Source organism: Nanorana parkeri, unplaced genomic scaffold (genome assembly GCF_000935625.1).
Source record: "Nanorana parkeri isolate BGI_ZX_2015 unplaced genomic scaffold, ASM93562v1 scaffold42, whole genome shotgun sequence".
Lineage (NCBI taxonomy): Eukaryota > Metazoa > Chordata > Amphibia > Anura > Dicroglossidae > Nanorana > Nanorana parkeri.
In genome coordinates, this window is record NW_017306310.1 from 1,892,016 (window position 1) to 1,904,003 (window position 11,988).

The following is an 11,988-nucleotide window of genomic DNA, read 5'->3' on the forward strand; positions in this document are numbered from 1 at the left end:
TTGCTTATGACCTAAGCAGGCTCTGCTTCCTTGTCCATAATTGTGCTGTACCGTTCACTTTCTCAACGCAAATCTACTTATCAGGTCAGTCAGAATGGAAACAGTTGTTGGTCATGGAGGCAGAATCTTTGCAGTGAAATATAGATAGTCAGTAGAGCGAGCGTCTGCAAATGTTTATATGCAGTACAGTAAAATAAATATGGTACTATGAGCATGTTAAAATGTGAGAGATTAAAGTGACATTAAACCCTCAGATTTTTTAACATAAAACAATACTGTAATGTGCGCCTTACTGTAATCCATGGTAGTTTCCCTTCTCTTTGCTGCTCTTCCTTTTAAATCCTCATATCTCATGCTGGGGGAGAACTTCCCTTTGCAGCTCAGGGCCTCTTCCTGTAGTGCTGGCTCAGGTTACAAACCTATACACAGACACCATGTAGCCATTCCTGAGACAAGGCAACTGCTGCAAAACAGAAGTTCTGCCCAGCACGTGAACAGATACAGATTTAAAAGGAAGAGCAGCAAAGAGAAGGGAAACAACCATGGATTACAGTAAGGCACACATTACAGTATTGTTTTATGTTAAAAAATCTGAGGGTTTAATGTCACTTTAAGGTTCTTAAAACACAATATACAGTAGTTTTTGTTTTTATCAACAACTTCGTTGTACATGGCTACTATGATGAATGTGAAACTTAAGCTATCACATTGGAGAACTGTTTTTTTTTTTAGTTTTTTTGTTTATTGTCATTGATTAATAAACACAGGCAGTTGATAAATCATCACTTTGCTGATGGTTAAACCAAGCTTTGGTGGTTTGACAAGCATATGATAACTTGTGTACTTCATAAGCACAGGTTTTATTTAACTCTTAAAAGAAAACTGTACTTGGAGAAAAATAGAAAGCAATAGCGGATCCCCCTCCAAATAATTCTGGCTGCCTGCCTCTCACATACTTTCAATTGCTGACCTGGATCAAGTATAGAACTCCTGATCTGGGGGTCAGTGATGGAATGTATTAAAGCCATATGGATAGATGTCAGCCAGGAAGCCGACACCTTGAAAAATAAGTTGGCAATGGCAGCCTCATGTTTCTAATCAGTGACACAGTCTCGGAGTTTGCCAAAACAATAATGTACTTATAGTGCCAAAATGTATATACTAAAACTTGGTCACAGTTTAAGAAAATGTTAAGCGAATGTTCTATAGAGGACTAAAAGAAGCCATGTTTAGAGGAAAAGTCCAGTTTTCTCTAGGGAAGTGTGCATTTTATAGTAGAGGTATTTCAGAAAGCAGCCTGGGGGGTTTTAACCATTTTGTACTGTTTAGCTTGTGTTTAGAAAAATAAAGATGGTGTCATTACAGCGAATGGAAATACACAAGAAGATGGGACTACAAATTACGATAAAATTCAGAATTTGGCCTTTTTCGCTGGAACATTTTAGAGAATTTAAGTTTTATGTTATCTGCACAACTACTGTACACAGTTTCCAAAACTACCTTTTTGTGTCCTTTCTGTCATTTTAAACAGAATTGTAATGTCATGGTAAAGCAGTAAATCAGTTCTTGACCCATTTAGAAATGCATCTACATGGACTTTTGTGACTATATAAATATTGTTTTCAAATCTGCTTTGTAGTGGCCAGGGAGTAAATTGTGTCTCTCTTTTTTTGTGGTTGGTTTTCTTATCTGTATACAGGGTATTAATGTGGAGATACACCTCTATCCCATCTGCTGCTGAGGATTCTGGGAAAAAGGACAAAGGGAAAAACATTTCTCTGATGTGTTTGGAAGGTTTGGTGCAGATCTTTTACACTATTCAGCTGCGCTACCACACCAAGCTCTCACAGTTTCTGGCTGCTTTGGGTAGGTTTCTTTTTGTTTATGTACAAATTCTCTTGATTTTATAATGGATGCTGTCTTCAATGAGCTTTACAATCCGTAATATTGGCCACCAGCGCTCTGAATGGGGGACTGCAATCAAAATAATAGGACTTTTGTACTCACTGTAAAACCCTTTTCTTGGAGTCCATTGAGGGGCACAGTAGGTCTGTAACCTTCGGGTTATACTGACCCCTACTGAAGAATTGGACACTGGCATACGTACTGTAGGCCAGCCCAGAATAACCCCTTCCACTACCAGCATGCCTCAGATTTGTACCATAGCAGTATGGAGAGCATGATCATAAACACTGAGGGTGGAACTGGTCCCTCGGTAGGCATAATTAAAAGCATTTTAAGCTGAGCACAACAATCCTATTTTTTATACTGGCTTTTTTCTTCAGTCAAGATTCTTGTTACATGTTTTGCTTTACCTCATTGCTTGCCCTGTCACTGAAGACCTGGTGACTGTTATTAGTGAAAGTGCACCTGGTACAGTGGGACTCCACATTCTCACCCACCCATACACTCGCTCACACTCTTTGTCTAGATTAAGGCCCTGTTCACATGATGATCAGGTGCGGATCTGCAGACGCGGTGCTATGTGTTTTGGCCGCGTTTTTGACGCGTTTCCTGACCGTACAAAATGTGACATGCAGTATTTTTTCTGTTGTAACGGACTGCGCACGTGAGAACTGTAGCCCATAAAACACATAGGGATACATTGGGATGCATTTTTAGTGCAGGAGCGTACGGATCAGTAGGAAACTGCATAGCGATAAGACAGCATATAGGTTTAGGATAAGAGACCAGGCCTCATGTAGGAGGGCAGCAGGAACAAATTGAAGGTTAAAGTTCAACCCTTTCAGTGGCAGAACCAGTGGGAATGGGGGAAAAAAAGGCACCCAGCAACCCAACTAATTTGAGTTGGCTTCAGATGCTTGGCCTGACCAGCCTATTGACTAAGTTAGTCTTCAGAGACAGGGCAGGAGTGAATTTATCAAAACTGGAACAGACAGAATCTGGAGCGGTTCCCCCTGGCAACCAATCAGCTTCTCTCAAGATTTGAAAATGAAAGATAGAAGCTGATTGGTTACCATGCACGGCTGCACCAGATTTTTTTTTTCTGCTCCAGTTTTGATAAATCCCTCCTTTAAAATGTTTTATATGTAATCAGGTGAAGGTAAAGTGGTATTTTCTAGATATATTAGAAGTTACCTGATTGAGCTTATTGTTGTCGGAGGTTGTATAGGCCTATACTCAAATTATAATTGAAACATAATCTGATGAGTCAAATCAACACTATCCAATGTCTAATGACTCCTGTGACTACGTTCAAAGCATCTCAGCTGCTCCTCAGAAAACCTAAAACATTTCAGGCTGCTTCTAGGCTTCATCCAGATGCTGCACTCATATTCCAATGTCTGCAACCTAATGGGGAGACACCTGCATTTATTGTGGGATGTAGAATTCCAAGAAGTTGAAACTTGCCCACAGATTGATTGGGGCTTTTGGGGTACTGCAAAGGCATTTCACAATTGTAACAGCAACCTGTAGGTACCAAATGATGTTTGCTAACAACATATAAGGTTGGCTTTGCATCTTGTTCCTAAGTACCAAGGATTAAGTTAGCTGAATAAAAATGCAGCTCCAAGTTTCCTCCACTGCTGGCCAAATATCTAAAATTCTAGACATATGGTCACATGATCCCTTTAGCAGAGGTCACTTTGGCAGCATGAAGAGTACAGGAGGGTCTGAGGAGCAGCATTTTGTTCCAGAAAAGCTAAGCATTTCAGCCCTCTTGTTAGTTTTTATTTACATAGCTTAAAGGCAACATTTACTTTAAAGGTCTGCTTTAAATTTAAGCATGTAGGACTTGCTGTGTAATGTATTACTTTTAATAATTTTTTTTAAGTCTTCTCATTAATCTAAATCACTTAAAAAGTACTGTCTGCTGTATGTTTTAACATGGGGTCATCTGTGTTCTGACAACCTTTATTTCTAGATAATGACAGTGAAGAGGAATCTAGAGAAACAAATATCACGGAGAAGGCTGCCTTTCTGATTTCCCAGTTTGAAGTATGTTTTACAAATGTTCCTATAATGGGGGTACTTTTGCCGTGATGGAGAATACACACAGAATGCAGGAAACCCTCACTCCAGAACACTAAACTTTTTTGTATCTTCCTTCACCTCACCTGAGATCTTTAGGTCAAGCAGTGCTTCCCTTTTCCTCTGTCATAGCTTTGTTACAGAATACCTGTTCTGTTCCTGACTAACATTTCTTCAGCATAGCAATACTTGTAACAGGTTGTGTGAGTAAACACATTCTACATAACTGAAACTGAATATGGTACATAGTTACACAGGAAGCTCATAATGTCTGGCTGGCATATTTCCTTACATCCACCTCTGTAATGTTTTTATGTTTTTAACATGGTTGTCTTGCAGTATAAAGCTTTGATTCAACCAAAGCTTTATTTTAATCACTGTACTATCACATAAAATATATTGCTTTGTCCCATTCTAGCCAGCAGTTAGTCAACAATATGTTCTCGGTAGGTAAAACCGACCAGTGTGAACCGACTTAATAAGGCCCAAGATCAGAAAGTGTTTTCTCACCCTTAGCCTTGGAGGGATTGGACAAATCTGCTTTGAAATTGAGGTCTTTTATTTTGCTTTGTACAATGTTTGTATTTCCACTGGATAGATGTGTCCTGTGTATTCAGCTTCATTTGTGAGGTATGCCTTCATGAAGGATCACCGAGTGCTGAAATCTTGCCAGGCTCACATATATTTGCATTGCTTGTTTTTTTTTGGACCTATATTTAAAGTTGGAGCTGAAACCAATTTCTTCTCTTCAAAAATTGAGGAAAGGTTTGCAGCAGTGCCACTGCCATAAAAACGTAGAATAGGGGAAGTTTAGAGACTCTGTTTTTTTTGTTGCTGTGTCCCATTGGAAAAAAGTTCCCTCACTTCTGTCTTAGAGACAGTGGTCATTCAGAAAGGAAATGAGAAGAGTACTCCCTAGCAGGGACACGGCAATAAATACTTGGAAGAGGGAGTTCAGGTTGACTTATTACCCCCTTTCCTCAGAGGTTAGGTGACCAAAGGCCTTGGTTTGTTGTTTTGTGATCAGCATCGAAAGGATATTCTTTGTATCTCTTGCTGAAGATGGTATAATATGTTGTTGGAAATACTTTTAGTGTTTGCATAGTTACTGTTATATAAAGTTTATTTTCTTTACACAGAGGTCTCTTACAAACCAGCTTAACTGCGGGGAAGATGAATTTAATAGCAAAGAAGCTGTGTTGTTAGTCAACATCCTTTCAATACTGTACCGGTTTCTGGAGCCGTCTTCTCAGCAGGTCAGAGAATGTGCTGATGTTATGCTAATATAGAGGTCCCTGTGCACTTTGTGAGTGCTGTGCAAATGGATAAAATGGCTAGGAAACAAACCTAAACATACTTGCTTTATTTAACTTTTGAACTTTTGTCATTAATACTGAATTATGTCTTGTTTTCTAGTATGTGCAGATGCTGTCATGGATTGTCAAAATTTGTAAAGAAACCAGTTATGGTAAGAAATATTGTGCGTGTGTGTTCGTCCTCCATTGTCTGGCAGTGTAATGTAGCTGGCAAGCATAAGCTTCTGAGCCTAGTGCCTGGCTGGTAGTAAGAGCTACATGAACAGTGTAAAAACTTAAAAATACGTAACATAGCTCAGCCTCAATGTCACAGCCAGAAATATCTCCAGAGAGCATTAATCAAATTTTCATATTGGCCTTAGATTGCCTACATATTCAGGATTTGTTTTGGTGTGTGTGCTTATTTAGAGCATTCGGTACAAATTGTGACCCCGATGTAGAGGAGTCATTCTAAACAAGTATTTCTGTGTATTAAATGATATCCACAGTAATGTAAAACTTAATTATTGGCCATTCGTGAGGGCCTGGAGAGTTTTCCTTGGCACTTAGTCAGTGGCTTTTTTTTTGTTTCTACAGAGGATGTCCAGTTCTGTAAAAGTGCAATGACTCTTCTGTTTAGTATGCATTCTCTGTTCAAGAGTCCTGTGAGCATACTCCGAGAGCTCGGCCAAGACATCCATGGACACCTTGGTGATATTGATCAGGTGAATAGAGCTCTATCTTTCCATACTGTACTGTTTGCTTTCTTATACTATAAAATAATTTATAATCAGTTCTCATAAATTGCATAATATCTTGGACCTAAGTTTGAAACTTTGGTCTAAGAACTGCAGCTCTTATTTGCCTGTAATCAGTTTTCACATGCTCCTCATGGGCAATGTTGGCTTCCCACTTCCTTTGTAAATTTGCGATCATATAAGCTCTATTTCAGGGTTGTCAACCTCAGCACTTCAGCTGTAGTGAAACAAAAAAAAAACTGTAAAATCCTTTTCTTAGAGTCCATTGAGGGACACAGTTTTGAAGGATTCTCAGACGTAGGGTTATATGCTGCTTTCTCCAGAACAAATGAGGCAAGTGTTCACTTTTACCTCCCATTGCGTTTTTTAAAGTAATCCAAGGTAATTTCAAAGACGACCCCTCATGTAGGATAAACACAAGTCACCTTTTGGATTGGGGTTCCACTGACCAGTACTTAAACCAGATGTTTCTGGAGATCTGAATGGAAGAGACAGACACTCAAGACAACAGATGATGAGTAGCGAGAAATGTATCGCATGCAAAATGAGAAGCAACAGTCATCTGATCCACAATCAATAAAATGTGGATTAACTCCAGCAGTCATCTGTTCTGTACTTTTGTCCAATGTCTTGACTTTTTGTCCAGCATGTCTTGACTTGCCTCCTGGCTTCCTGATTGGTCAGGAAACTACGCTGCCTAGCAACAAGTGAAACTGGCTTCTTAGCCAATCAGGAAGCTGGGAGGCTAGTCATAACTCACCGCCCGGCTCCCTGATTGGAAAGGAAGCTGGCTCCATGCTCCCTCGGCACTGCCAGTTAGAGGGAAATCTCCCACTGACCGAAATTTCCGGTATCGGAGGTAAGTATTGAAGCATTTGGGGCAAGTAAGAGTACTTGCCCAAATGCTTGGTTTAGAAACGGGTACTAGTATCGCTATCAGTGCATCCCTAACAAAAAGTAACAATTTTTACCAGAAAGCCTGAGCAAAAATAGGAGAGTTCCTCCACATGGCCAACTTGTAAAGTACATAAAGTATAACAAGCACAAGTCACCATAGCAACACCTCAGAGGCACTGTAGTGTACGGGTCACTTGTGATTGGTAGAACCAGACACCTCAGTGACACCAATGTAAAGCACAAATGTCACAAGTTTCTAAATAAACCGGTAAATAAAATCGGTGAAACGCCACATACAAAGGCATTTAGGAGTCTAGAAGCACACATCCCGAGTAACTAAAAAGGAGGCAAAACGCCCAACCTTGTAAACATGAGGTAAATAAATTTTTTACTCACAACCTTATTCCTGACATAATGACAGGAATCCCCAGGTAACACTGACCTGAACGTTTAATGAGGAACACAGGACCACCGCAGGACGAGTCATAAGTACTGAGATCAGAGACGACCTGGTTCATGACCGACGCAGGGCAAAGCATAAGTACTAAGACCAGAAATTACCTGCTTTTTGACAACTTGAGAAACTTCCAGGATTTACCTTATCTGACATGAATCTGTTTTGTCCGCTAGCTAGAGAGATTCCCAGGACTTAATATCTGATATGAATCAACTAGCAGTTCTTGGTAGTAGAATCTTCAATGAAGAAAGAAAAAAAATTAATTAAAATAATAAAGCAGAAGAGAAGGAGACATCTATTCTTCTGAAGACACTAAGCAAACTGGCAGGTGGGAGGGGTTACATCTTTAAAGTGACAGGTTTAAAAAAAAAATTAGTTTGCCTAGTGTGCATTTCTCCTGGAGGCAGCAGCATAACCCTACGTCTCACAATTCTTCAAAGCTGTGTCCTCCATTGGATAATGGGTAAATCCCATTGTGCCTTTGCCTGTTGCTGTCCGCAATGCCTCATGGGGGTTGTAGTTCTACAACAGCTGGAGTGCAAAGGTTGCCTACCCCTGCTCTATTTCGTACAACGTTACATTCCTACAGTGTTTACAAGTTTATGATTTCAGGGATATTTATTCAAGTATTTTCTTTCCTTCAGGACATTGAAGTAGAGAAACCATCGCACTTCCAAATTGTTAATTTAAAGACCGCAGCTCCGACTGTCACTGTGAGTATCTAATCAATAAATGTTTCTAATGTAACCACAGATACTCCTGTGCTACACTATAATGTAAGCAGAGCCACTTATATCTATTCACATCATGACTTTATTTTAATTGGAGAATGAACATGTGATGCAGAGATTGTAATTCTAGGGTCTAGACTTGTGATGGCAAACCTATGGCACACGTGCCACACAGGCCCCTCCGCAAACTCCAGGTTGTTACCTGGGGTGCTCCCTGTGGGCCTCCGGTGTCCCATGGGTCTCATTACGTCTTTAAAGATGGCCGTCGCAAATGGCGGTGGTCATCTTTAAATCTGGAAGGTGCCCAGATCCTATATTGCCAAGCCGGCAATATATTAAATGAAAATCATCCTGTGGTGGTCCAGTGCAGGGTAAGTATGATCTGCATCTCTTGCTGATGCAGACCATACTTATCACTCCCTCATGGTGCTGCTGCCCACAGGAAGGAGCGATTTAGTATGGTCTGCATCAGCCAGAGATGCAGACCATAATGATCCTCTACTGGACCACCTGGATAATGCCACTGGACCCAAGGGATGCAGCCCCCTCCCTGCAAATCAGGTAAGCAGTAGAGGGAGCAATTTTTTTAATTGTTAGTGTGTGTGTTTTTTTGAGTGTGCGATGTGTGTGTGTTTATGAATGTATGATTATATTTGTGTTGGTGTCTGTGAATGTATATAATACCAAACATATTGTCAGTATTGGCACTTTGAGATAAACTGATTTTGCGTTGCAGTTTGGGCGCTCGGGTTCAAACATCTTCACCATCAGTGGTCTAGACTGTATGGTAATGGCTAGAAGATACTGGTAACTAGAGTAACTGCAAGGTAGTCTTCTGAGCAGTTTGTGAATCGGTCTGTGTCTGATACATTCATTTGTTTTATTGCTAGGTGGCAATATTTTTATGATGCAGTTCCTAAACAATGTGACTTGGCCTACAGCTGAGTGAAACAATGTTGGTCTCAATGGCCGTATCACGTTTGGGCACATCCAGCCTTTAAGAATGTTTGCACATTGTATAAATATTAGTCTTTATTGTTCTTCATATCACCTTCTTCAGGTTTTGGTTCTAGGTCAAGCTGCAAAGGTTTTGGATGAGGTAGAATGGTTAATTGCTAAACTGAAAACACAGACCGGTTCAGAGAAGAAAAATGGTGAGTGGACTGTCTGCCTAGTGATAGCAGTACATAGTGTAGTCATATTTACCCTATGCCTGTTCTCACATGCCAATGCACACCTCCCTCTCTCCACTCATTTGTCTATCTTACAATCTAGTCTGCTTCTCAAGGCTTTCTAACACTTGGCTCTATTTTTTAATGCTCATTTAAAAGTTTTGTGTAACTAGAACTACAGATATGGTAAAGCAATGTCACCTTGGCTTACAGAGGAGTTTACAGTAGATAGGGTTCCACAGGGACCTCAAAGTTAGGCACAGTAGGTTGAAAGATGCATTCAATATGTCCACAGTGATATCAGTTAGTGTCAGGCAATGTTGAGTCAATAAGTATCTTCATATAGTAGTGAGTCGAGGGCAACATATTTGAGCAGTATAGTAGTCCCAGTGGATAGTAAAGAGAAATGACTCCAAAGGAAAAGACAGAAGACATCAGATAAAGTGAGTAGGGGAGGGTAGGCAAGGAGCGTGGGGAGAGGAAGGAGCTACTCAGTGCACTAGAATTCTATTCATTGAGAGAATGAGTGCATGTTACTAATTACCTTCAACATATCTGGCTTCATCAGTCTCAGCTAATGTGGCTGAATTACAAAGACTGGGCTAATGGAAAGTGAAGCAAGGATGTGGAAGATGATAGAGCAGCAATTCTCAGATGGTTTTTCCACAAGGTCTCACATGACTGTATCAGAGGTCACCCGAGCCTCACACTTCCTCTACGTTATACAGTGACAATTTGCAGTCAATCTGTGTTTTGTCTGTGACATGATTAAACGCTGTGTTTTTAGCAAAGATAATACCAGATACATTTGGCGTCTTAACCAAAATTGTTTTGAGCAGCTACCCCAGTTTTCTTTTTCACTGGCTTTGGTACATTGTTTCCACTTGTCTTGTTTCATGCAATGTCTGACAGAATGTGGGTGAGCATGGTGTAGCAGGGGTTAAAGGCCTTTTTAGTGGGTGCCGCTGGAGCGGTTGGGATGCCTTTGCTGAAATGCCACAAATAAAAACCTAATTGGGTAGATACTAATTTAGCAGACAAAGGAGCCAGCGATGAGTGGACAGACCAGGGCTATTGGGAAAACACTTACTGTGCTTTATAATGATTAAACAATCTATAATAAGGTAACCAGGACCTAAGATCATAGAACACACAGTACTGAATTATCCCCAAAACATTTTCTGCACTCTTTTGATTGTATTTTTTCCCAGATGACAATGGTACTCAAGCTACAAATCCTAGGGAACCCATAGAAAAGGCTGTCATTCTACAGCTGGGTACATTACTGACCGCCTGCCATGAACTGATCCAGACCGCATTACCTACTGGAAGCTGTATAGACACTTTATTGAAGGAGCTTACTAAGATGTACACAGCTCTGACTGCTCTTCTCAAATATGTAAGTCAATCTAATGGACACATGACAGATGAGTTTTATCCTGACGTGTATCATATGGCTTCTTTTTTTATAAAGTCTAGTAATGAGCTGCCTTGTCTGACATTGTATGTCTTATGTTCAGTATTTGCAGGTTTGTACTAATAATTTGGGGGCTGTTCCTACACGTTTGGAAAAGTTGGTAAGTTTCTTTTAACACTCCAAATTGTTCTTTTTCCTGGAAAAACAAAGCTTAACAGCATCCTTCTTATCTACAGGTTAAACTGTCAGGCTCACATCTAACCCCTCAATGCTATGCCTTCATTACATATACACAGGTATGTGCAGCTACAGTCTTAGGAATGGCAGCATAGCTTAGTGATTTAAATGTTTTAACGGTCCAAAACTCATCATAAGCCTAGTGGAGTGTCCTGTTTCTATCTTGAAATCAGTACTCTGAACACTTGATCATAGCATGTACTCATGATGAGATGACAGATGATAGAAGCAATAGTTTATATGATGTGCGGTGAATGGACACCAATATTGTCATTTTGCTCAGTGGTGCACATATGTAAGTTCGATTTTGTCCTGGGACAGCCATCTGACAGGAACTTTCTACATCCATATAGAATGGCTGTCATGTAATCATTATACGTTTATTGGAGCCTGGTTACCTTACGTAGGTGTATTTTTACAATGAGCGTATATTGAAATGAGGTATAATGAGGGACATTTGGTTCCAATTTGTGTTTCCTGTTTTTTCAGAATCAGTGTCTTGTGTTTATTCATTTTGTTTTGTTAAACAGAATATACAGAATGAGGCACTGTCGGGAGAAAAAAAGAAAAAGGAGGATGTGGCTGCATTATCTTCTGTAAGTTGTACATCTTTGTATTGTTGTATAGAATATTTGTACAATGGGTCAGTGAACAGCATCCCTTCTAGAGGTCTACGTTGAGGAAAGCCATAACCCAGATGGGCCCAAAAGGTAAATGGAAACATCCATAATATCTTTATAGTAATAACCACTTTTATATGAAAGTTGTTATCAATAGCTGCATGCACTTAGTGAGGGTAACCACCTAAACTGTAATATACAAGCCATCATGATTTAACAACTGCCAGAAACATTCAGATTTCACTTATTGAAGCCTTTGAAATCCTTACTTAAAACTAAAGGCTGTTGCCAAAGAACTCTTTCTCTATAAATAATTGGCATTACTTTCAGACAACTAGCATTTTCAAAAGCAGAGGTCAACAATCATGGCCTGACACATTTTTTGTGGCAGGTTTTTATTACATTATATAT

General features: G+C 39.9%; 1 protein-coding gene across 1 annotated transcript in view; it reads left to right on the top strand.

Moving 5' to 3' along the window:
- FANCI (Fanconi anemia complementation group I) overlaps positions 1 to 11,988 on the top strand; it is a 42,208-nt gene that overhangs the window by 24,897 nt on the left and 5,323 nt on the right. Inside the window, exons 24-34 of the mRNA XM_018571885.1 lie at positions 1,700 to 1,866; positions 3,887 to 3,960; positions 5,133 to 5,249; positions 5,410 to 5,461; positions 5,886 to 6,013; positions 8,045 to 8,113; positions 9,192 to 9,285; positions 10,515 to 10,702; positions 10,824 to 10,880; positions 10,957 to 11,016; positions 11,488 to 11,553. Coding sequence (XP_018427387.1) covers positions 1,700 to 1,866; positions 3,887 to 3,960; positions 5,133 to 5,249; positions 5,410 to 5,461; positions 5,886 to 6,013; positions 8,045 to 8,113; positions 9,192 to 9,285; positions 10,515 to 10,702; positions 10,824 to 10,880; positions 10,957 to 11,016; positions 11,488 to 11,553 — 1,072 coding nt within the window. The remainder of the gene's footprint in view (positions 1 to 1,699; positions 1,867 to 3,886; positions 3,961 to 5,132; positions 5,250 to 5,409; positions 5,462 to 5,885; positions 6,014 to 8,044; positions 8,114 to 9,191; positions 9,286 to 10,514; positions 10,703 to 10,823; positions 10,881 to 10,956; positions 11,017 to 11,487; positions 11,554 to 11,988) is intronic.